Source organism: Ovis aries, chromosome 14 (genome assembly GCF_016772045.2).
Source record: "Ovis aries strain OAR_USU_Benz2616 breed Rambouillet chromosome 14, ARS-UI_Ramb_v3.0, whole genome shotgun sequence".
NCBI classification, from domain to species: domain Eukaryota; kingdom Metazoa; phylum Chordata; class Mammalia; order Artiodactyla; family Bovidae; genus Ovis; species Ovis aries.
The window spans coordinates 56136334-56162525 of record NC_056067.1 but is presented as its reverse complement, the minus strand read 5'-3'; the positions used below and the strand labels follow the sequence as shown (position 1 = coordinate 56162525).

Below are 26192 nucleotides of genomic sequence, written 5' to 3'. Positions count from 1 at the left end.
TGTGGACCTAAAGAAAAATCTATACCATCTATGTAAAGTTCTTCAAACTGTTTGACACATAGTACACATTCAAGAAATGGTAGTTTCCCTCCCCAGTCAGGCTAATCCTTGAGTGGGGACTTTTCTTTTTTTCAAGACAGCAATTTTAAAAATTGAAGTATAGTTAATATTGAGCTAGTTTCAAGTGTACAGCAATGTGGTTTAGATATATATATATTCTTTTTCTGATTCTTTTCCCTTAAAACTTACAAAATATTGACTATTGTTTCCTATGAAAGTGCTAGTTGTCCAGTTGTGTCCGACTCTTTGCAACCTCATGGACTGTAGCTGTCAAGGCTCCTCTGTCCATGGAATTCTCCAGGCAAGAATACTGGAGTGGGTTGCCATTTCCTCAGGGGATCTTCCTGAACCAGGGATTGAACCCGGATCTCCCACATTGCAGGCAGATTCTTTACTGTCTGAGACACCAGGGAAGTTCAGTTTTTCCCTGGGTATATAGTAAATCCCTGCTGTTTATCTTATATATGGTAGTATGTATCTGTTAATCACCTACTGCCAATTTATCCCTCCTCGGGCCCCCACGGCTAGAGATCTTATTCTGAGCTTCCCTACAGCCACTTGGGTGTCGGAGCCAGGAACACAGTAGGTGCTCAATACATGACAATCCTCTTCTCCTCTTTCCTAGCCAGGTTCTCAAAGATCCCAACTATTTCTTTAAATGCCCTGTGAGCCCTCAGACACTAGCCTGAGCTAGGGGTACAAAGTAGGCCTACCTACCATGAATGGCACTGTGGGTCCCTGGGCTGTGTGAAAGCGTGGTATCCGTGGGCTCTGTCTACATACATTTAGCAGATCAACAATAGATGGTAGTTATAGGCTCTGAGTTGTTTCCCATTGGGATCTGTGGCCACTCTGCACAGATACAGTAGGGCTAATATACACAGCTATGTGGGAGGGTCTGCACATGCACAACAGGACCACACTAAATGGCCCTGGGTGTGTGCACACAGCTGTTCAATCGCTAAGTTGTGTCTGACTCTGCAACCCCATGAACTGCAGCACGCCAGGCTTCCCTGTCCTTCACTACACAGTCGGGCTGCCATAAGCAACAGTGGGAGGCCTGGGTGTGTGCCCACTGTAGGGTTGCATGAAATGACAGCGTGGTGCCTGCTGTGCATAGTAGGACCATCAAAAGTGACAATGTGGCCTCCAGGCAGGGGTGACCGTCAGTGCCTTGGGACCTGTCTGCCAGGAAGACTGTGGGTTGGGGTGACCCAGGTGGTATTAGGGGTGGCAGGACTCGAGATGATTCCCTGCTACTCACATAAGACACGGCGCCGGCGGAGGCCTGAGGAAGTCACAGGACACGAGACACGGACCAGGACACAGCACATGGAACATGGACAGACACACAGGTGAGCTTGAGGTTGGGGGAGGGGGCAAGGGGTGGGATAGAGAGACAGGGGCTGGGGAAACTGGCCTGTGGAGCGGGGTGCCTGAGGGTGGAGAGCTGGCAGCGGCCCCGTCAACTGGGGTTTGAATCTGGGCTAGCCCTTTCTGGGCGTGTGACCTTGGACAACCGACCCACCCCAGGTGTGACTTTGCTTTCCCATCTTTAACGCAGGAAAAACCACACCCACCTCACTGGGGTGTTACGGTAATATAAGTCAAAGGACTAGGGCTACATATAAACGCTCACTTACAAAGCAAACCTGGGCACTGCAGGAACCTAAACAGACCAGACACGTAGTGGGTGCTCTGGGATGTAAGCTCCTACTACAGTGCCAGAGGCACTGTTCCAAGGGTCAGCGAGGCAAAGGACTGGCTGTTGCAATCTTTGTGTCCATCCTGCCTCGGCTCCCAGCACTATATATCAGGCACATAGCAGGGATTCGGGGGTGGGGGTGGGGCAGGGACAGCCAGGAGAAGGCCTGTGACTGTGTTCTTCCATGAGGGGCGGGGAGTTAGGAGGGGAAGCAGAGCCTGAGAGGGAGGGAGCATCTGGTGGCAGGCTCCAGAGTATGTCCCAAGGCAGGTCACTTACCGGGACACCAGGCTCCTTCCGGCCCTTTGGTGATGACGCCACGTGGGCGAGGTACTGGATGACTTTCTTGGTGTTTTCTGTCTTCCCGGCCCCGGACTCCCCACTAAGGGGGGGCACAAAGGGAAGCAGAAACAGTCAGCCCAAATCACCTGGTAAGCCCCATCCACTCCAAGCAGAGCCATGCCCAGCTGGGAATCCCACTTCCTCCGGGAAGTCCTTCAGGATTACTCACGTGCAGAGAATGGACTGGTCCTCACGATCTGTAGGGGACAGAGGGGGACGGGTCACCTGGGAAGGTTTTTCCAGCGAGATGCCGGCCACCCTCTTTTCAAAATCTTTCCCGAGGGCTCAGGAAAAGCTGGGTTTTTGACATATGATCCTCCTAGATTCTAATACCTGATCCTGACTCAGCCTCTTTTTGGCTGTGTGGCTCTGGGAAAGCAGCTGTCCCTCCCTGAGCCTCAGTGTGTCCTAACCTGTAAAATGAAGACAACAAACTCCAACCGAACAGAATGTAATTCATTCAACAAACTTCAATTTGAGCCCCTACTGTGTGCCGCCTCGGGCTGAATGATGAGATTCAGAGATATGAGAGGGAGATCCTAGACCCCAGGCTCAGCCTGTAATAGCAAACAGGCCACAGAATGTAGTGATGGTGACTGATGGCCCACTGGGGGTCGTCTGTCCGACCTGAGGGCAGAGAGCACAGCTCGGTCCCTACTATCTCCTCCTCTGCTCATCCTGGGTCTGACAAGTTGCTGTGTTAGTCATTCAGCCGTGTCCTACTCTTTGTGACTCCATGGACTATAGCCTCCCTCTCCAGGCACCTCTATCCATGCAATTCTCCAAGCAAGACTACTGGAGTGGGTTGCCATGCCCTCCTCCAGGGGGTCTTTCCGACCCAGGGATGGAACCTGGGTCTCCCTCATTGCAGCCAGATTCTTTACCATCTGAGCCATCCCTTCAAAAAATGCACACAGACCACCTACTCAGTGTTAGACACCAAGGACAGTGGGAACTGGCAAGGTCCATGGCTCTCCCTAGGCTTTCTAACTCTGCAGGTCAAGAGTAAAGACTGAGTTGACATTTCAAACAAGTTCCTAAGTGATGCTGAGGTTGATGATGAGAGGACTACACTCTGGGAACCGCTGCTTTGTAAATACAGCTTATATGCTGCCTACTATTAATGTCATGATAGAAAGATACAAACTTTAAAATGTTTAATATGTTTTTTAATATATACAAATATTTATTAAAATAGATGACCTACAATAAATAGATAATGAATGTATTATGTGTACCACATGGAATTATGGAATTTTGCCCCGAGTTATCAATTGTCATGGAGTAAATGGCACCCCTCTGATGGACATCAACCTGCCCAGCTGTACACCCATTCTCTAAGGGGTGACATTCATTCATAACAATGTAGATCGTGTCAGCAACATAAATATTGAATGAATGAACACTCTTAAGAGTCACTGTTTCAAGAGGAATTTTTGTAGAAGCCTGGAACCAATGAGCTTCCAAGTGATGCTTATTGCGGGGAGGGGTAAACAGAGGCGGATGAAAAGGGACCTGTCTGGTGGAACTCAGAGCATTGCCCACTCGGCCCTCCATTTGTGTTCCTTCCTGCCCCACAAAGAAGCCTTGCAGAGTCTGAAACCCTTGAGCTGACATCTAATCCTGACCCCCAGCCCAGTCCCCATTGAAGAGGCACCTCCAGCAGCCCCCACCCCACACTCACCCTGAAGCATGCTTCGGTAGGCTCCTTCGGTCACTGCGTACACGTGGGGTGGCACTTCATGGCGCTTCTTGCCCCGGTACATCTCCACGATGGCCTCTGTATAGATGGGCAGCTGCTTGTATGGGTTGATGACCACACAGAAAAGGCCGGAATACGTCTGCAGTGGGCAAGAAGGGAGACGGCCTCAGCTAGCTACCCACCTGCGACCCAGGGGCAGCACAGAGTTGCCATGTACAGCTGGGCAGGTTCTGCACGACATCCAGCAAAGGGACAATGACAATGTAGATTTCAGCATTTGTTATGGTTTCAGGATGATGGTTGAAAAGAAGCTTTCCAAATTGCACAAAGGTGCTGTATGAATGAGGATTCACAAGGGGAGAGAATGGAGGCTTTGTAGCCCTGTCACTGCTTGGACTCACACGCATGAAAGGACCAAGTGCCAAGTTCATCTGTAGCATCATTCCTTTAAAATAACGAAGGACCGGAAACGATCGGGATGCATGGTCATACAATGAATTCCTATGAGGTTTCTGGCCTCTACAGACAGAGAACTATCTCCAAAACAACATCACAGAAAGGAAACAAGAACTTTGCGAGAAGAACACTTTTCTGAATCTGCTTGAATACACATAGAATATTTCTGGAAGAGTGCTTCCTGTATCTGCAGCCACTGAAAATTGACGGGAGGATGTCTGCGGTTTCTGTTGATAACAGACTCACAGGACCTGCATCCACGACGGTCTTGGTCTTCTCTCTTATTGGAGGACATGCTAAATTTCAGGTTTGAGGTCCGTGAAAATAAAGATGTAATTTTTTTTTTTTTTTTTTTGCATCCAAGTTCATGGATGCCCTGAATTTGTCCACACACCTGCTGGACCTGAGTTCAGGACCTGGTAATCATTTAAGCACTGTTTCAGCTCTAACGGAGCCTCAGGTAGACGAGAGACAGAATGGATCAAGGCAGTTAGACCGGCTAGAGAACTAGCTGACCACCTAGCTAACACAATCCAGAGAGCTAACTAGTTAACTTAGCTGGGTCAAGCTAGCTAATACAGCCAGAGAGTTGCTTAGGGGCTCAGCTGATGTTTAGTTGTGCAGTCATGTCTGACTCTTTGCCACCTCACGGACTGCCAGGCCCCTCTGTCCATGGGATTTCCCAGGCAAGAATACTGAAGTGGGTTGCCATTTCCTTCTCCAGGGGATCTTCGGGACCCAGGGATCAAACCCATGTCTCCTGCACTGGCAGGCAGATTCTTTACCACTGAGCCACCAGGGAAGCCCCAGGGTCTCAGCTAGTTAACTATGAAACCAACTAGCTTCTTAGGCAGCTAGTTAGCTACTTAGCGAGTTAAATGACTAGCTGTTTACTTGTCGATTGATAGCAGAACTGCTTTAAGCTCCCAGACAACTTGAGCTTCTCACGCAGAGTGAGGGTGTGGCCACCGCAGGCTGCCCGGTGCCAAGCTTTTACGGATGGGAGGGTGGGTGGCCAGCCCGGAGCAGAACAACCGGTTTGCTGGGTGTCTGCCCGCCCCGCCAGCAGCTCCCCAGAGCTCTCAAAGGGCGGGGCGGCCAGACCACATTCCCAGGGAGGGTATCTCATGGCTGCTGGTGCCCCGGCCCCCACTTCTGGCTGGCGGAGGAGCCCACCTCCTGCACCCCATCCCCGTCCCAGCCCCCTCCTGCCAGCCATACCTTATCACCAGGGCGACACCCTAGAGGGAACCTGAGCTGGCTGCCAATGCCAGTGGGGAAAGGGCTGAGGCCGGTGCACCTAGAGAGGGCCGGGGACACCTGAGTGGCCAGTGCACAGCTGCAGAAGCCTGGCTGGAAGGGCCTGGGGCAGGACTCTGAAGGCGGACCCACCAGGTCCAACTCCCCGCTGCCACCGCCCCTCCGCAGACCAGCGACTCTCCCCTCAGTCTCGGTTTCCTCCCTGAGAAACCCTCCCCAGCTCATTACAGAGGCGGTGGGGATTAAGGATGACTGAATAAAAACCAGACAGCCCAAGGCAGGGCAGTCAAAGGCGCTCCAGTCGCGGTGCTGAGACACCCTCAGGTTCCCAGCCCACCTGGGAGCTAAGACTTCACTCAGGTGCTGCGTCATCCCACGTTTCTAGCCTGTGTGACTTGACTCCGGGTGTTTGCCCTCTCCAAGCGTGAGTTTCCAGCTCTGGGGAAATGGAGCTCTGAACCTCCACCATCTAGAAGGATTCTGAGAGGGACATGATGCCAAGCATCTTCAGGTGCCTCCCGGAGCAGAGGGCACGGCCAGCGTCCAGCAGATGGGGTCCCCTTCTGCCCTGGGCATCCCAGGGAAGGGACCACACCAGGCCAAATAGCTTATGAGCAGCAGGAACTGGTTTCTGGAATCCCGGACATCCCCCTCTCCCTTTCCACTGGGAAGCACTGTCTTTCCCTTTGGCCAGTTAGTATTTACTAAGCACAGCCCGAGGACAAGCCAGGTGGAGCTTGAATCGAATCTTCTAGCTGGGTGGCTTGAGCACACACCTTAACTTTCCCGGGTCCCCTTTTCATCACACGGGGATGGGAACAGCGCTTCTACAGAGGGCTTCGGAGAGCTACCCACAAGTTCATGTTGCAAATACCGAGCTGAGTGTGGGCCCTGGAGCCCTGTGCATGCTTATTTTTTATTTATTTACTCAATTATGTTGCATCTTGAAGCACGCAGGATCTTAGTTCCCTGGCCAGGACTCAAACCCGCACCCCCTGCAGTGGAAGCGTTGAGTCTTAACCACTAGACGACCAGGGAAGTCCCTATGCACGCCTAATACATTAGCTGTTAACTACTCCTGGACAATGTCTTTTCCTCTCCAAGCCATTGGCAAAGGAGGTGATAACCCCTACCTCACAGCCTTATGTGGTGAGGAGGTCAACAAGATCATACTGAAATGAAGTTTAGAACAGCACCTCATGGAGAAAGCAGGCACTCCCTGAGTGCTAATGATTATTGTTAAGGCCCAATTTCCTTCCTGTCTGGGCTTCCAGAAACTTCCATCTCACTTTCATTTGTCAGGGCCCAATTCTCTGACTCTCAGACCACAAGCTTTGCTCAGGCCTCACCATTTTCCCCCCTGAACTTTCCCAGTGATCTTCCCACTGCTGTGGGTAGAATGGGGGCCTGGGTTCAAATTCCAGTTAAGCTGGTTGGTAGCTTGTGGGGCGTGGCCTAAGTCTTGGCCCCTCTCTGAGGCTCAGTGTCCCCACCAACAGAATGGGGATGATAGGAGATACCCTACAATGTTACCATGAGGGTTCAGAGTGTTTATTAACAGGAAAGGGGTGGCTCAGGTTTTTGGGGTGCCTCTCTGATTCCCTGATTTTGATGAGGTTCAGAGCAGTGGCCTAGACAGAGGCTCACAGACCTCCCATGGCTCACAAAGGCAAGTGAGAAATCCTAAGGGCCCAACACAGGCTGCAGAAGGTGTTACCTCAATCCAGGGCCAGATAATCCTGAGGTCAAATCCCACCTCTGCCACCAAAAGCTGAGGGGCCCTGAGCCAGCTACTGGCCCCTCTCACGGCCTCAGTCTTTCCCCAAAACAGGAGTCAGAATTCATAAAAATACCCTCATCTTGTGCTTATGACCCTTAACGGGGTGGACATTGAGGCCAGCTTATTTATTTTTATTTTTTGATACATCTTATCATTTAGTCCAGCACTTTTCCTTTTGGGGTCTTAGGGAGATATTTTGTGGCTATTCTTGATGGGCCAGTTTCAATGAGCAAGGCAGTGAGACTCCAGCCCTCTAAGCTGGGATTCAGAGCGTGACTCTGCAGCCAGCTGCCTGGGTTCAAATCCTTCACGTCCATGTGACCTGGGACTCAAGTCACTTAACATTCCTGAAACATCAGGCGATAAGGACAAGTCCCCAGCCCAGAAGTGAGCTGATAACCCACACGCAGCACTTAGAACAGTACTTGGCACATCGTTAAGTGCTCGATAAATATTTGCTAGCCACCCATGATCATTATTTCTCACTATTATTGTCAACATTCCTGGTCAACGTCTCTAATCCTGCTTACTCTGAACGACACTCTGGCTGCCCATTAGAACCACCCTGGAAGCTTATTAAAAATGCTGGTGTCCATGTCACACCCCCAGAGAGTCTGATTCAAATGGGGTGGGGCAGGGCTCCAGCGCTGGTATTTTGTAAAAATTCCCCAGCTGACTATAACTAGAAGGCAGAGCTAAGAACCACTGCCCTACCCCACCTGCTTGCTATTAAGATTAAACAACGTGAGACATTGAAAGGTTAACAGTAACTAGGGCACAGTCAATCTCACTATGGCCAATCCTGCTGCTGCTGCTGCTAAGTCGCTTCAGTGGTGTCCAACTCTGTGTGACCCCATAGACGGCCGCCCACCAGGCTCCCCGGTCCCTGGGATTCTCCAGGCAAGAGCTCTGGAGTGGGTTGCCATTTCCTTCTCCAGGGGAACTTCCCTACCCAGGGATCGAACCCGCATCTTCTGGGGCTCCTGCATTGCAGGCGGATTCTTTACCACTGAGCCACAGGGGAAGCCCAATACGGAGCATCTACTGTATAATATGAAACGCCTGCAATGGGGTCTGAGGCAGTCCTGGTAATCCAATAATTTATCATTTGGCAACCAAGGGTGGGCATCGTCATGCAACCTGAGGGGAAAATTAGAAACAGCCTCACGTCGGTTCCAGCTGGGGTGCTGACACCCAGCCGCCCCAGCCCAGGCAAGGCCCTCCCGGGGAACGAAGCCACTCACGTAGATGAGGCCGGAGTAGTAGCGCTCGCGGAGGTTGTGCAGCACGGAGGCCTCGTTGAGGCAGGTCAGCTCGGCCATGTCCTCGGCCTTGCTGAACTTGGGCGGGTTCATGCGCTGGATCTGGTCGCGCGGCAGCCGCAGCCGCCGGCCGCTCTCCGCCAGCTCCACCTCGGCCTCCTCGTCGCCCTCGTGCCGCAGTGCCGCCGCCTCGAAGCCGTGTAGCTCCGACGGCACCCACACCAGGCGCCGCGCCGTCCACTCCACTTGCGGGGACGCGGCCGAGCCCCCGGGCCCGCTGCCCACGCCCGGCCCGCGAGGCGCGAACAGGAACGGCTGGGCGGCCTCGGGCACCGGGCCCGGCCTGGGGGGCGCCTTCCGCCCGGGCACCGACACGGTCACTGCTGCCATGGTCTGCAGGGAGAGAGCAGAGGACCGGGGTCAAGGAGGGGTTCCATCCCCACCCCAGATCCCCCTGACAGTCGCCACTGCCTTCCCCACCAAACCTCAATTTACACTTCTGCAAAATGGGTTCACAGACCTTTTTTACCCATTCTACCATCCAACTCTCTATCCATTCATTCATTCAGTAATTCTTGTGTGTGTGTGTGTGTGTGTGTGTGTGTGTGTGTGTGGCTGGACCACGAGGCTTCCAGGATCTTAATTCCCCCACCAGGGACTGAACAGGGGCCACTGGCACTGAAAGCTGGGAGTCCTAACCACTAAACCGCCCGCGAATTCCCAATTCAATAATTCTTGAATAACAACCTGAATGTCCATTGACAGATGAATGGATAAAGACGTACATATATACAATGGATGCTACTCAGCCATTCAAAAAACAGAATGAAGTAATGCTATTTGCAGCAACATGGATGGACCTAGGGGTTATCACAGTCAATGAACTGTCAGAGAAAGACAAATACCATATAACTTATATTAGAATCTAAAATAGGTAACAAATTTACTTATCTAGGAAAGAGAAACTGGAGAAGGCAATGGCACCCCACTCCAGTACTCTTGCTTGGAAAATCCCATGGATGGAGGAGCCTGGTGGGCCGCAGTCCATGGGGTCGCTAAGAGTCAGACATGACTGAGCGACTTCATTTTCACTTTTCACTTTCATGCATTGGAGAAGGAAATGGCAACCCACTCCAGTATTCTTGCCTGGAGAATCCCAGGGGCGAGGGAGTCTGACGGGCTGCCATCTACGGGGTCGCACAGAGTCGGACACGACTGAAGCGACTTAGCAGCAGCAGCAGGAAAGAGAAACAGACTCACAGACATAGAGAATAGACTTGCGGCCAAGGGGTGGGGGATGAGAGAGACAAGGATTGGAAGTTGGGGATTAGCAGATGCCAACTATTATAGATAGAATGGATACAAGGTCCTACTGTATAGCCCAGGGAATGCTATTCAATGAAGAGTGATAAACCATAATGGAAAAGAATATGTACGTATAACTGAATCACTTTGCTATACAGAACAAATTAACACAACATTGTAAATCCACTATATTTCAATAAAATAGATTTTCTAAAAATAATTCTTTAATAAGCCAGGCTATGATACTGTTCAAGGTGTCAGCCATATAGCAAAGGACAAGCCAGAAAAAGATTCCTGCCTTCCTAAGGTGTTTACATTCTAGCCCTGATCTGGCTATCGTAGGAGCCACAGTCATGTGTGGCTACTGGAGAGCTGAAATGGAGAATCCATACTGAGATGGGTTCTGAGCATAAGACACACACCCAGTTTCAAAGACAGCACAACAAAAAGCTCATTCGTGTTTCTTACATTTGGTAACATATTGGATTAAAAAAATACATCATTAGCACTTACGTCACTTGTTCCATTTTATTTCGTTATTTTTTATGTGGCTAGAAAATTTTAAATTACACATTTGGCTTGCATCGTGTTTCTGTGAGTTAGTGCTGCTCTAATCTCAGGAGACAGATTCAAAGATAAATAAGTAAATTATACAGTATGTTCAATGATGATACATGCCAAGAGGGAGAATGAAGCAGAGAACAGGGACTGTTAGGGTTGAAGGGCATTGAAGTTTTAATTGGGGTGGCCAAGGAAAGCCTCTCTGATGTGGCATCTGAATAAGGACCTGAGGGAGATGAAGGGAACTGGCCATGGGAATCTCAGACAAAAAAGCATTCCAGGCTGGGAGAACAGCTCTTGCAAAGGCCCTGGGGCAGGCATGTGCCTCTATGTCTAGGGCATTGTGAGAGGCCAGTGTGGCTGGAGCCAGGTGATCCAGGGAGAAAGGGTGGTAAGTAAGGAAAGATTAGGGACAAAGGGGGTCAGACTGGGTCATGCTGAAGACCTTGACCTCATAGATGTAAGCCCTACGACAGTGTCAAGCTGATTTCTGTAACTCAGGTTCCCTGACCACCTGTAGGTTATCCCAGAACAGACCTGAATTTCATCACTTGGTTAGCCCTGGCTTTCTTCCCTGCAACCTGAAATCCTTCTCTTTACCACGGGCTGGCCCCATTCATTAACTTCTGCATTCACTCAACATTCCCTGAAGTTTTCTTAAGTCCTGAGCTCTGCCCAGAACGAGTCTGGGGATCCAGAGATGAGTCAGACGAGGCCCTGCTTCGAGGAGCACCTGGTCTGGGGTCGATCTGGTCTCAGACACATCTCAGTCACAACCCAAGATGAGCTTTGAGATCCGAGCCAGCCTGTGCTAGACCCCCTTCCCGCCCTTAAAGGGGCTGCAGACCAGCAGGGAACAGAGTTTGGCAACTGCAGAGTAGTTTAAGCACCCGCGAGGAAAACTATGCCCCCTGTCCCTCACCGTGCCCTGCCCCTGAAGAAGCTGGACTCTGTTGTCTCCCACGGCCTCAGATGACCACTTCACTGCCCACATGCCAGTCACAGGACCCCCCAGTGCTCTGTCTCCCCCACCTTGGTGCTTCTGCCTCTGCCCTCCAGCCCCCCCAGCCCCCACCTCCAACATATCTCTGGAGAAGTCCCTCCAAACACCCAGCTCCTCTTGGAAATCTCTGGGTCTGGTCCCATCAGGCCCTTATCTTTCCCTTACCTGGACACTCAGCTCCAGGCCACATAGCCCTCTTACCCCCAGGCCCTCTCCCCACCACTGGTCCCAGGCCCCCACCCTCACCCCATGACATCTGGTCCTGCTGCTCTCTGGCCTCAAACTCAAGGCCCCTGCGTTCAAACAGCGGGCGTCTCCCGCCATCCAATGCCATATCTCTCTCCACGTCCCAGGCCCCAGGTCGCCCAGGCTGACTCCAGGCCTCCTAAGTGGCCCTCATCCCTTCAGAGCCAAGTCCCATCCCTGGGACTTTACCCTCACCCTCGCCCCACCCACTTCCTCTCCAGCTCATGGCCTTTGACCAGGAAGGGTTTGGGAGTTTTTTGCAATCACCCAGCCCTGTGCCTCCCCTCACTAGAGCCAAGAGTCTGAGCCCCGGTCCCTCCTCCCTTGGACCCAGGAGTCCAGGCCCCCAGCCCCTCCTCCTCCAGACTCAGGAGTCTGAGCCCCTGGCAGCCTACATTTCCAGGAACCCTCAGACCTCTCCTCCCTTTGACCTGTGAATTCCAGCCCCCTCACCTCACTGCAGCCGGCTAAAGGTGAAGAGGCTAGAGGTGAAGACGCCTGGGACCAGCTTCTGAGAGCTGATAACATCTCTGATGGGGTGGCCTGGCCCTCTGGCAGCCCCGCCCTCCTTAACCAGCAGGAACACCCCTGCCGGGACTCATTTCTGTCACCAGTGCAGGTGAAAGCACCTGCCTGGGAGGGGCAGGGACTGCCGGCTGGAAGGGACGGAGCCAGGGATCCGCCCCTGGGGCAGGGGTTGGGGCCCTTGGCATCCAGCCCTCTGACCTCAGTCTAGTGCTAGGCTCCAAGGGTCCTCTCTGCCTCCAGACTCAGAAATCTGGGCACCCAACCCCTCCTCCCTCAGACCCAGGAGTCCGGGCTCCCAGCCCCCTCTTCCCTCAAGACGTACACATTCCAGCTCTCAGGGGAGTCCTGGTCCCAGCGCCTTCCTCCCATGAGCCCAGCCTCCCAGAGTCGTCCTTAATCAGACCTGGGGTTCCTGGCCCCGGGGCCCGCTCCTCAGATCCTGGAATCCCAGCCCCCAACCCCCATCTCCCTAAGACCCAAGCCTCACCCCGCGGACCCTCGGGGTTACCTGGGGGGCGCGGGCTGGTACAGGAAGCGGGAAGCTGGGGAGGGGGCCCAGGAATCCCCCCGGCCTCTTCAGAGCTCCCAGGTGCGGCTACCTCCGCGGTCCAGCTCGGGGCGGGGCCACGTCGCGTCACCGGGAGGGAGCCCGGCTCTGATGTCACCTAGCACCTGCCCGGCTGGGGAAGGGGGCGGATCCCGGGGTTGCAAGGCCCTAGACAGGGGGATGGGGAGAGGCGGGGATGAGTCTGTTGCCAGGTGGGCGGCGGCGGCGCCAGGGCCCCTCCTCCTTTGGGCGAGCAAAGGTCAAGGACCCGCAGCGGAGAGGGCTGAGGACTCCGGGGGTTCGAATCCCGCTCAAGCTTTCTGGGCTTTTGGCTTTCCTCTTCGCGAATGGAGGCCAATGAAATGAATAAACCCATGTGGGAGAAAGTGCCCAGCCCAGCGTTTAAACAAGTAATGCCCCGAGACATCATTTAATCTCGCAGAACTTTAGTTTCCTCAACCCTGGAAACCGGGCCGTACAATCCTCAGGGAGCTCGAGACGTACCGAAGAAGACGAGAACATGATTTTCTAGACTCTCGAGCTTCAGTTCTCTGAGTAGAGGACTAAATAATGGTAACTAAGTGCACCTACTATGGGCCGAGGGTTTTCCAGCTTTTAGAACAGTTGACCAAACTCATAGAATGCTCACAAAACCAGTGAGATAAGGACAATCAGCATCTCCATTTTCCTGGAGAAACTGAGTCATGGAAAGGTGAAGTAACCGGCTCGAGGTCACACAGCCAGTAAGAAGGGCTGGGGTTCAAGCCCAGACCATTTTCTAAAAAGGGGATTTGGGTGGAACACGTAGTAGGTCCTCAAAGATTTTAATTTCCTCTTCCCAGGTGGTAACTCTCAACCTCCCTCCCCATCTACTTCTTAGGAACTACAGCCTTCCTTAGCGGACTACTGTTGTATTAAAAACGTTAAGGAACCCAGCACACAGTCGGTCTTCAAAGTGTTGTTCTCGGCCCTGTCACCCTGCAGTCACCGCCTCTGTGCGGCCTGTTTTTCTTTCCCTGTTAAATGGGTGCAATATAACCCATCTCGGGTTAATATAATCTAAAGTTAATTATTTAGTTATAAAAGTGCCCAAGTACATCACGGGGGCTCAAAGATGTCTTTCCCCACCCCTCTGCTCTGCCCGTCACGACGATCCCTGTCTCCGGTCCTCACTTTTTACACGTGAAGACAGAGACAGAGTCATCGACTGCGGAATTGAAGGCAATGACTCAGTATTAAAGCGCCCAATGTCCCAAAGTGAGCCTCAGTTTCCCCATCTGCGAAACAGGCCTGGGGCCTCCAGCGAGGACCCCGACCCGGCCTCCCCTAGAGGAGGAACTCGAGTTGTGGGGGCGAGTGGAGACGCCCCGCCCCACCCCGTCCCCTGGCCCCCCGCTGCCGTCCGGCTGAGCGCAAGGTGAGTGTCCACGTCACCGCCCCTCCCCCGCAGCTCGCGCCGGCCTCCGGAGCCCCGACCGCAACCTCGGAGCTCCAGCCTCCCGGGACCCAGTTCCACTCCCCGCCGCCTCAGGCAGGCAGCGGGCCCCGGGCACTCACCGGCTTCCAGGGCCGTCCCGAGGCTTCGGCCTGGGGAGAAGGAGGGGCGGGCCAGCCAAGAAAGCCCCGCCCACACAAGCGCAACAGGGGCCAATCGGCGCCCGCTGCGACAAGCTATGGACTCGCCCGCAGGGTGCGCACCCGCCAATCAAGAGGAGCGGCTGGCGGGCGGGGCCAATCAGAAGTTGCCGGAGTGTGCCAGCCGTGGGAAAAGAACGGCTCTGGAGCGTGGAGCTAGGGGGCACGGCAGCAGGCAAGACCTGAAGCCTGACAGGCAGGGGGTCCGACCAATGGCGAGGCACAAGGGGCGGCCAGGGGCGGGAAGCCCAAGGGACCAGGGTGAATGAGCCGCTTTGTGCACCAGACATGAATGAGGGCCTTTGTAAGGGTCGGCGTTGGGGGGGGCGGCCGGAGGCCGGAATGCCTGGGTCCCCCGGGAGCCGGCAGGCATGAGAGAAGGGCGAGAGAATTCACTTTTGTCAAACGCCGACCGCGTACCACCAGGCACTCTCCAGGCTCTCACCCACCCAGAGGTGTGGGCATTACTGTCAGTAATAATAATAATGATCATTTATTGAGTGCCTGATGTATGCCAGGAGCTGTGCTAAGCGCTTTACCTTCATGATCTCATTTAATCCTTACAACTACCCCCTTAGAATTAGTGCTGTTAAGATCTTCATCTTCCAGATGAGGTAAACTGAAGCTTAAAGAGGATGTCTAATTGCTGGAAGTCATAGAGCTGGCAAGTGGCAGACCAAGGACTCGGATCCTGCCAAATCTGACGCTAGAACTTGCACTTTTAACTACCAGGCTACACCCAGACGTTGGTTAAGGCTTCCCAGATTATAGATGGGAAAACAGAGGCTTAGGAGAGAGGTAGGCACCTTCCCAAGGTCACAAAGTGAAGGCTCCTTTGAACCCTGAGGTGGTGCCCACTTCTGGAGCTAGCATGTTGCTGGTGAGCCGTGCACCACTGGTCTCTGAGCTGAGTCCCGATTTTACAGGTGTACACTGAGACTTCAGGAGGGGTGAGCAGCTAGGCTTGAGAAGGGGGAGGGTAGGCTGGACTACACAGGACTCGAGTCCCAGCCAGCCTGCCAACCTGTCTCCACTGCTCAACAGCTGTGGGGGCTTGAGCCTGTTGCTGGCCTTTTTTTGACATTCCATTTATTTCTGCATCTGTCAAATGGAGAGGATGGCCCTCTGCCCCCACCTTCACCACCCCTCCCCCACAGCCTATTGCCAATGGGATCCTGTCAAACTTTGTCCAGACTGCACCCCTCCTCTGCTCAGAACCTTTCATGGCTCCTTGTCAGAGTAAAAACCAAAGTCCTCACTGTGACGCATAAGACCCTGCATGATGTGGTCCCAGGGCGGCCCTGTGTGAGATCAACTCTCCTTCATTCAGCTCCAGTGATACAGGCTTTTCAGCTGTTCCTCAACTCCTCAAACACTCCCCAGGCATGGTTCTACCTCAGGACCTTTGCACTTGCTGTTTCTTCCCACAGATTTTGCATGGCTGCCCCACCTCACATCATCAGGTCAGATCCAATGTCACCTCCTCCAGAAAAGTATAAATGATAGTCGCTCAGTCGTGTCTGACTCTTTGCGACCCCATGGACTGTAGCCCACCAGGTTCCTCTGCCCATGGGATTCTCCAGGCAAGAATACTGGAGTGGGTTGCCATTCCTTTCACCAAGGGATCTTCCCGACCCAGGGATGGAACCCGTGTCTCCTGCATTGCAGGAGAATTCTTTACCGTCTGAGTCACTAGGGAAGCAAACACCTCCTCCAGAAGGCCTTTCCCAACCATTCTATAGAAAACATTTCACTTTCTTCCTTTGACTTCCTTGGTTTTTTCCCCCTTAGCACTAGAAGAGATGTTTTTTGTTTGTTTGTTTACCTTTTTATCTTCTATCTCTCCACTAGAACGTGAGTCCCACGAAGGTGAGGATCTTTCTTTTGCTCCGAGCTGGATTCTCAGGGTCTGGCACACAGGAGGCACTCCGTAAGTGTTTGTTGAACCAACAGTAACAAGTCTTTGTGTGAATTAAATGAGTTAATATGTGCAAAGAGCTGTCCTAGCATGGGGGAAAGATTAAATACACAAATTATGATTGCTATCATTATTTATTGCTCTACAAACAGTCTTCTGATAGCATGCAGGAGAGAAACAAGAGAGAAAGAAAAAGTCTAAAACAAGGGAAAGAAGCCAGAGAAAGGGGAAAGTTGACAGTTAAGAGATGGGGAGTGAGGAGACAGAAGGAAAGAGCTGGTGCTGGGCTGAGGGCAGACACGGGTGGGAGCATCCATCTCCGAACACCTACACTCAGTGATAGCAAAGGTGAGTCCTTATAGGCAAGAAGCCTTGAGGTTGCCGCAGTCACTGCCCATTTCTTTGCAGATGGGCAAGTGGTTCCAAGGAGGAGAGGACCTTTCCAAGGACGTCCTCAGTGATTATACAGTTCACATGTACTAAGGCTAACTGTGTGCTGGGAGCATGACCATCATCATATTGATGCCTCCTTGTGCCAGTCCTGTGAGCTGGCACTGTCATTATTCCCACTTTCAGGTCTGCAACGTGCCCAGGGTCTCCTGGCTGCCTTTGAAGGCAGATCTGGGCTCAGACTGCAGTGGGTCAGACCCCTGAGTCTGTGCTCTTAGCCAAGACTCCCAGACAGAGAGGAGAGCACCTGTTACCCTAGCCAGCACGTCCACCGTGGAGTCCTCTTGCCATGAGGCTAACAGGAGCTGCTGTCGATTGGGAGTGCCAGCTGTGCTCGGGACATTGTAGCCTTGGTATGTATCTAACTCATGGGATTCTCTCAACAATCCTATGAGATTGATAATTTTATTATCTGCATTTGATTGATAGAAAACTGAGGCACAAATAGGTAATAATCCCATGTGCCCCAGAGAAGAGTGTGGACTGGGACACAACAAAAATTCAAGTGGGAATGAAACCTCTGGCATGTACATTCTAACCATTTTCTACCTGTTAACTGGTGATGTCTTCATTCCCACCCAGGATCTAAACTGGAGATGTCCTTCTTTCTGCTCAATCTGTAGGATAATTGATGACATCACTAAATGATAATAGGATGCCTGTTGCTAAGCACTTTTAGTAGTTGCTGATATTTACTGGGTGCCTACTCTGCGCCAGGTGGGCTTCCCTGGTGTCTCAGCGGTAAAGAATCCGTCTGCAATGTAGGAGATGTGGGTTTGATCCAGGGCTTGGGAAGATCTCCTGGAGAAGGAAATGGCAACCCACTCCAGTATTCTTGCCTGGGAAATCCCATGGACAGAGGAGCCCATGGAGAGAGGAGCCTGTTGGGCTATATATAGTCCATGGGTTCACAAAAGTATGGGACACAACTCAGCGACTAAATAATTGTGTGCCAGACACAGTTCTAAGTTCTTTGTATGTACTAATCCCATGATCCTCCCAATCACTCTAAGTGGTAGGTACTAGTCATACCCATTTTACTGTGAGGACATTGAGGAAAACCTACCCAAGACTACATAGTTAGAAAGCATGAGAGCCTCTGGATTTGAACCCAAGCAATCTGGCACCAGTGTCCGGGATGTGAATACCTATGTAAGATCACCAGAATGTACACCAGGTCAGAAGGAGGCACCCTGCTCCCTCAGAGCCCTCCATCTGGCCTCCATCCTAGTCTGCCAGAGAGGGTCCTCAGAATAAAACTTCAAGCTCATTCCCTTGACGGTCAAGTCATCCCTACCATGGATGGTGGATGGATGCATCCCACCGTGCATCCATCTCTTCCCCCGCAGCACTGGGATTGTCTCTGTTAAACTGTGAGTTCCCAGCTCTCAGGGACTGGCTCTGATGTCTCTGTGGATACTGAGGGTGCAGGACAAACTGCAGTGAAGAAGAAGCTCAGAAAATGAGGACGGATAGAATGCTGCGATCAATGTGTGTAAGAAGAAAAGGAAATTGGAGTGTGAGAGCTTTCTCAGTTCCCAGAGGGCTTCCTGCCAGCTGACACAGCCCCATTATTCTTAACTCATAACTGCCTCATTATGCAGAATCTGAATAATGGGCTGCGGAAGCAGGAAAAAAAAAAAAAAAACAGCTGGGACCTAACTCATGTACAAAAACAAAATATTGGAGTTGACAAGAGAGGAGACAGGAAAGTCAGGGAGGGGGGCTTCTCTATGGAAGAGGGTTTGGGGGATTTTTTTAAGAGAAAAAAATGGGGGAGCAGTTTCCACGCCTGGCAGGGGTAAAGGAGCCCCAAGTCTTAACAAAGGAAAATAAAAGGACAGAGTATGCTGAGTTTCTCTGTGGGTCCTGACTATATTCCTGCCTGAGCAATTCCTCTGTGGCCGAGATGTGAATGGTTCCAGTATTTTATTTTTGGTCCCTGGGCTGTTGTTTTCCCGCATGTGACTGGAACTGGCTCTGAGACAAGAGCAAGCTGGCAGCCTCGTGTGGGTCACAGATGAGAGACCGGCTCAGTTATGTGACAACAAATATTTACTGAGTGCCTACTATGTGCCAGGCCTTGTTCCTGACCAGGGGTCAGCACAGTTTTTCTGTAAAAGGCCAAACAGTAAATATTTTCAGGTTTGAGAGCCAGATTGTCTCTGCTGTAACTATTCTATTTAGCAGGAAAGCAGCCATAGATAATAGGTAAACGAATGGGTATGGGTTTGTTTCAATAAAACTTTATTTATACAAACAAGAAACCCAAGGATTTAGCCTGTGGACCGTAGTTTGCAGACCCTTGTACCAGAAGCCAAGGAGACGGAAGGGACAAAGATGTAGTTCCAGCCCTTAGAGAGCTCACATCGATCTACTCCTACATGGCAGGCAGAGGGAACCTGTTCACACCTAAGTTAGAGCTCGTCCCTCCTCTGCTCAGCGTCCACCCCTGGTTCCAGTCTCAAAGTTAAAGCAAGGTCCTACCCCACCTGGCCCCCTTTGTCCCCTCTCTACTCACAGCTTCCTCCCTCTTCCCCTTGATTACTTTGCTCCAGCCATGCTGGCCTCCTCAATGAATCTCCAACACACCAAGCTCAGCCCTGCCTTAGGACTTTGGCATACATCATTCTCTCTGTCCTGGAATGCAATTCCCTTAGAAAACCACTCGGCTCCCTCATCTCCTTTCAGTCTTTGCTCAGAGACCACTTCCTCCATGACGACTTGTCTGAGCAACCTCTCCTCTGGATCGCTAATACCTCTCACTGGTTCTGCGTTTTCTTTGACCACAGCACTCACGGGTGCAGGCTAAGTCGCTTCAGTCATGTCTGACTCTTTGCCACCCCATCAGGCTTCTTTGTCCATGGGATTCTCCAGGCAAGAATACCGGAGTGGGTTGCCATGCCCTCTTCCAGGGGATCTTCCTGATCCAGGAATTGAACCCTTGTCTCTTACATCTCCTGCACTGGTGCTGCCTGGGAAGTCCACAGCACTCAGCATTCTCCAACTTGCCAGTAATTTACATACTACATTTATTACCTATTGTCTGATGCCTCCCATTATAATATCAGCTCTGCACAGGTGAGGATTTGTGTCTGTCTTCCCAGCGCCTACAACAGAGCCTGGCACTCAGTCGATCCTCAACAAATACCTGCCAAATGAATGAATGTGTTCTGGTGGTGGACACAGACACCAAACGAACGGACACATAATTAGAGAGCACAGTGACAAGTCAGGGTACTTTTTCTGCCACAAAGAAAAAGTAAAAAGTGGAGGGTCAAAGAGGGAAGGTGTTGCGGGGCTACTTTAGAAAGAGAGTCAGGGAAGGCTCCCTAAGGAGGTGACATTTGGAGTGAAAAGATCTTATGACTTTGGATCTCTGAGGTGAGTGAAAGCCATTCAGTTGTGTCCGACTCTTTGTGATCCCATGGGCTATAGAGTCCATGAATTCTCCAGGACAGAATACTGGAGTGGGTAGCCTTTCCCTTCTCCAGGGGATCTTCCCAACCCAGGGATCGAACCCAGGTCTCCCACATTGCAGGCGAATTCTTTACCAGCTGAGCCACCAGGGAAGCCCAAGAATACTAGAGTGGGTAGCCTATCCCTTCTCCAGCGGATCTTCCTGGGTCAGGAATCAAACCAGGGTCTCCTGCCTTGACTTTGGATACTGATGAATAAATACATGAATGAGTGGATGTGTAATTGATGGAATAAGTGGATGAATGTGGGCATAGATGACTGTTTGAACAGATGGATGGATAGATGGATGGGTGGATAGATGGATGGGTGGATAGATGGATGGCTGGATGGATGGATGGATGAAGAGTATACACAGTGAATAAGTGGATAGATGGCCAGAAGAATCAATTAATACATAAGTGGAGGAAAAGCTGGACAAATGGATGCGAGGATGGATGGACGAATGGATAAATGATCTTTCATGCCTCCATACCTTTGCACATGCTGTGCCTCCTACTCGTTACCCCCCTCTATCTCTTCACCTAGGAAACTCCAGGTCAACTTCTCAAGGCCCGCCCTGTGCTCAGAGTGTGTAGAGGGCCTCCTGGTCTCACCCCACCCTATGGCCCACAGGAGTTTGCTCACTCTCCTGTTGATGCTCTGATCACACTGGATTGGAATAATCTGTCTGTGAATACCTTTACAGACAGGCATCCTCCACCTCATTTCCCTAACCAGATGTACCCCCCAGTAATATCTGATGTGTATTCTCCACAAAAAGTTTACTATGTAATATTATGAGGTTCCTGACCCATTGAAACTGTAAAATGATAAATATGTGCTGTTTTGAGTCACTAATTTTTTTTTTTTTCCCATTATGCAGCAACAGGGAACTGGCTTGGGTAGGAGGCTCAGAGAGGTAAGGCAACTTGTCCCAGATCACACAGCCAGAAAGTGACAGAGCTGGAAATTGACCCCAGGCAGTCTGACTCCAGAGTCTACGCACTTAGCCACTCCGCCATGCTCCTTTTGTCCTGCTGTGCACTGTATCTGCCTAGAATACTTCTTCTCCCGTCACTGTCAGATCACTGTCAGTTCCTGCTCCCGCTCTGGGCTCCCGTAGCCCTGCCCCTCCTCTAACATACTCTGACCTCCCTGGGTCCTGCCTGTTTGAGCCCGGCATTTCCTTGCCCACCAGATGGAGGTCTCTGAAAGATGAGAAGAGGGTCTGACTTAGCAACTTGTCCCTGTATTCCTCGACACGGGGCCAGGTTCACTGGAGTCTGCCGGAAACCATGACTTCTTGGTGATCAGTTTGGCTCTTCGCCTGGTCTTTATCATCTTTGGAAGAGGGTGCTAATTATAGCTGCCCTTTATTGGGAGCTCGTGTGTCACAAGTTTAAATATTTTATACACAGGAACTCACTCAAATCATACATCAGCTCTAGGAGGCAGGTGCTGTCACAGTCCCCTCTCACAGATGAAGAAATCTGTGGCTGGGAGATGTCACCCCAGGCTGCACAGCTAGGAAGTGACAGGGCAGGACTCCAATCTGGGAACCCACTCAGCCAGCCGATGTCCTGTCCCTGAATGAACCCTCAGAGGGGCCATCATGGTTACCTTGGGGTCTGCAGTCCCCAGCCTTCACTTGAGGAACTGACTCAAAAAGTGGGTTCCTGCACCCCACCCCAGAGGTGCCGCTAAGTAGACCTGAGTGGGGCCCTGCATTTCTACAAGTTCCCAGGTGATCTCGTGGCACGTGGTTCTTGGTCATACCCGGGTCAAAGCACCTGGCATCATCCTTGATTCCTATTTGCTCCTCACCTCCAACATCCAACCCACATGTTGTCAACTTGACCTTCAGAAAGTCTCCAGGATCTGATCCCTTGTTGCCTCACCCCTACTGTGACCACTCAGGTCACATCCACCATGATCTCCTGCTTGGACCACGGCAGTCACCTTCTCTCTGGTCCCCCTGCTTCTGCTCGTTGCCTCTCTCAGCCCATTACCCTAAGTCAGCTCGCGTTCCTCTGCTCAAAGTCTCCCTGTGGTTCCCATCTCACTCAGAATAAAAGCAAAGTCCTCACTGGGGCTTCAAGCCCTTCAGGATCTGACCCGCTGTGTCCCCTCTTCGGCCTCACCCCTCCCCCTCACCCACTCTATCCGTACCACCCTGCCCACCATTTCTTGAACACACCCATGCTCCCACCTCAGGGCCTTTTCCTGGGCTGCTCCGTCTGCCTGGAAAGCTCTCTCCCAGATAGCACCATGACTCTCTCCCTTTGTTCACTCAGGTCTTTGCTCAAATGTCACCTTGGCAATGAAGCCTTCTCTGACCACTCTCTCTCCCATTACAACCAGCCCCCAGGCACCCTGACCCCAGTCACTTCTTCTCCTGTCTGTTTTCCTGTAGTACTTTGAACTGTCCAGCATACTATGTCATTTATTTATTTACCGTGCTTGGTATTTCCTGTCTGTCTCTCCTTGATCACAGAATATTCAGTCATATAGAGGATGGGGACTGTGCTTTATTCAAAACTCTGTCCCAGCACATAGAACAGTTCCTTGTACCTACTCAGTGCTCCATAAATATCTATGGCATGAATGAAATAAATCCTTTAAGAAAGTCTGCTTGGCCTTCCCTGGCAGTACAGTGGATAAGAATCCACCTGCCTGCCAGTACGGGAGACACAGGTTCAATCCCTGGTCAGGGAAGATTCTGTATGTCTCCAGGCAACTAAGCCTGTGCACTGAAACTACCGAGCCAGCGCTCTAGAGCCCGGGACCGCAACTACTGAGCTGAGGGCTGCAGCTCCTGAAGCCTGCGTGCCCTGGAGCCTGTGCCCCTCAACAAGAGAAGCCTGAGCACTGCAACGAAGAATAGCCCCCGCCCGCCACAGCTAGAGAAAACCAGCGCCCAGCAACCAAGACCCTGGCAACCAAAACCAAAATACATAAATAAAAAAGAAATTCTGCTCAAGCTGGTGGGATGACGGGGAACTTTTAGTTCCTGGTTATTTTTATAGGCTGCTGATATTTTGCAAAACGACGACCATTACCTTATAATCAGGGAGGGAGGCAAGGTCACCAAGCTACTTTTAAAACATTCCTTCCGTTTCAAATTCAAATTTTTCATTACACAAGGTGGAAAAAATTCAAATAAGAGGGTAATATTTCCCTTGACCAGCACCTTTCTTCTCACTTCCCCTTTCGTACATACCTGTGATAATATCTTGGTGAGGAGTCTTCTAAAAACATGTGCTATTTATTTACGTCGGGGGTCTACTGCCTGTGTCTGTAAATAAAGTTTTGTTGGCACACTTTGGTTTATGTATCATCTACTTTCACACTACTAGGGCAGAGCTGAATTATGATAGAGATGGTGTGATGTTCAAAGCTGAAAATATTTACTCTTTGAGACTTTACAGAAAATTTTTGCCAACCTCTAATGAATACATAGAAACAATTATTGAAGGAAATATTCCCACTGATTTCTTATGTTCAGGCAATGGAATTACACTTGATATATTGAACTGTGACTTATTTTTCTAGCTTATCGATATGTCTTGGGAGACTTTATGCTCCTACATTTCACCTTAATCTTTTTTGCACCTGCATAGTATTCCACAATCACAGCCCAGTTCCCTTGACTTCTCTCCAATTGGTGGAGCTTTCAGTGACTTTCCAGGTTTCATCCTTACAGAAGAAAACCCAGCGAACGCCATTCTTCCTCCTTCCTTATGAACATGTAGATAGTGCTGGGTCAAAGAGTATAATGCAGTTACGATTTTCATAGACGTTGTCAAACTGACATCCGCAAAAATACTAGTTTCCTTTTTAGGAAAGAAAATGAAAAAGAAACCAACCCGGTCAAGTATTTATTCCCCAGCTGTTCTGTGGAAGTATCCCCCGTAGGGGCGGGGTTCCCCTATCATTTCCTGACCTCTGGACATGCTGTGGACGTCCCCAGTCCTGTACACTGGCTGCCCCATTCCCCACCCTTCTCTGCCTGGCTTGAAATGCTTCTAGGACCTCCAGATCCACCTTAGATGACTGGACAGAATTTTGTGACATCAGCTAGGTGCTTATCCTCTGTGTAGCAACCCTGTTTCTAAGTAGGCACCCACAGGAAAGCATGCACAGTGGCATAAGAGGACACATTCAAAGATGCCCAAGGCAGCGAGGTGGGTGGGAGTCAGGGCCCAGAGACAGCCACAGCGTCTGTTCCTTTGGGAATGCGCAGATAAAAGGGAGAGGATTGCCCCACAGCATTCAAGAAGCAATAAATCAGAGTTACATATGGAAAGAGGGAGAGATCCTAAGAACATATTGAGTGAAAGGAGTGAGACCCAAAACCGGGTCTATAGCACAAGTTAAAAGATATAATGTTTCTTCCATATCAATTTAGAAGATAGAGTTATACCAAGTCAGGCTGCCCGGTGTGCAAGCGTTTATACCTAAAGGATCCGTGGATGTTAAATGTGTTGGCTTTGTTAAAAGGATCCTGAGGAGGAGACAGGAGTGAGCGGAAGAATTAGAGATAAAAAGAAAAAAAAAAAAAGAAAGCAAAATAGGGTCTAGAGAAATGAGAGAGAGAGACCAGGACTGAAATTACGATGCAATTCTCTGCATTTAATTCCGTCCTCCATCTCAGGAGGTCATCTCTTCTCAGGGTGGGGGTCTCCCCAAACCCTCCCCTCCTCCTCCCCTTGGTTCCCACCTCTTACCCCCATTAGAACCCAGGTTCACTAGACTGAGACTCTGTCCATGTCTCCCCAATCAAAGTAGGAGCATTTGGAGGTGGGGAACCAATTGTGTGCCTCAGTTTTCCTCATCTGTAGAAGGGGGATAATGGTAACGGTTGCTATCTTATAGAGTAGTTGGGAGGTTAAATTAACTGATTCCTGTCCTGTGCTTGGCACAGTGAATTTGGCACATTTCAAGCACTCCATCAAGGTTGGGGGCTGTTATCATATTATTAGTATCAATACTGGGATTGAGATTGGCCTCGGGACATTGGGAAAGGCCTCTCCCTTCAGGAAGTCTTCCATGATTTCTATCAGGGAGCTCTGCCAGTGCCTGGGGTCCTTCCAGTATAGCCTCTTCCCCAGGTGGGGGCACTCACCTGTCGCTCTCCCCCACTGGGCGGGGAACTCCTCAAGGGCGGGGACCATGGTTGGCTCCCCTTGGGTTCCTCAGAGCCCGACATAGCGGCTGGTGTCCCTCTGGCCTCCAGGGTCTTCCCACCTGAATGAAGTGCAGGCTGGGAGGGCAGATAAGGCAGGTGTATCATTAACGAATATATAGCAGGCTGTACATGATAATAGCCTGGTGACAAGGTATAAACCATATATGGCAAGAGTCCCCATCTGGTTTCTACCTGCCTCCTTTCCTCCCCAACCCCCTGGATCGTTCCTGCATTCCATCCTCCTGGGGCACCTGGCCTGAGCCCATGCAAGGACCTCTCCTTGGAATGCCCTTCCTTTCCCTTCTTTCATTCCCACTGTGACAGGTGATTCAGACAATGCCCACAATTCACCCACGTGAACTCACCCTTCCACACCGGATGATCCTTGCCTTTGTCACGGATCCCTTCAGCATCTGATAAAGCCTACACACTCTTTCTCAGGATAGTCACATTGGGTTCATGGAGGTATAATTTGTAGACGAACAGATAATCACATCATCAATATGAGCTTTCCTGGTGGCTCAGACAGTAAAGAATCCGCCTACAATGTGGGAGATCTGGGTTCCATCCCTGGGTTGGGAAGATCCCCTGGTGGAGGGAAAGGCTACCCACTCCAGTATTCTTGGGCTTCCCTGGTGGCTCAGCTGGTAAAGAATCCGCCTGCAATGTGGGAGACCTGGGTTCGATCCCTGGGTTGGGAAGATCCCCTGGAGGAGGGAAAGGTTACCCACTCCAGTATTCTGTCCTGGGTTGCAAAGAGTTGGACATGACTGAACGACTTTCAC

The 26192-nt window shown here is 51.2% G+C and overlaps 1 protein-coding gene across 6 annotated transcripts in view; it reads right to left on the bottom strand.

The window, feature by feature from the left end:
• The window catches only part of MYH14 (myosin heavy chain 14), an 89296-nt gene extending 63824 nt beyond the window's left edge, over nt 1–25472 (bottom strand). The window contains exons 1-7 of one of the 6 annotated variants that reach the window (XM_042230991.1): nt 25345–25472; nt 16218–16301; nt 8550–8960; nt 3792–3948; nt 2277–2304; nt 2045–2147; nt 1325–1348 (exon numbers count right to left, since the gene is read on the bottom strand). In XM_042230991.1, coding sequence (XP_042086925.1) covers nt 1325–1348; nt 2045–2147; nt 2277–2304; nt 3792–3948; nt 8550–8960; nt 16218–16301; nt 25345–25428 — 891 coding nt within the window. In that variant the 5' untranslated portion in view covers nt 25429–25472. Of the gene's footprint in view, nt 1–1324; nt 1349–2044; nt 2148–2276; nt 2305–3791; nt 3949–8549; nt 8961–11682; nt 12341–12718; nt 12839–14314; nt 14363–16217; nt 16302–25344 lie in introns of those variants that run through there. The other 5 variants (XM_042230992.1, XM_042230995.2, XM_042230994.1 and 2 more) reach the window with 5 other exon arrangements.
• Between the last annotated feature and the right edge of the window lie 720 nt (nt 25473–26192).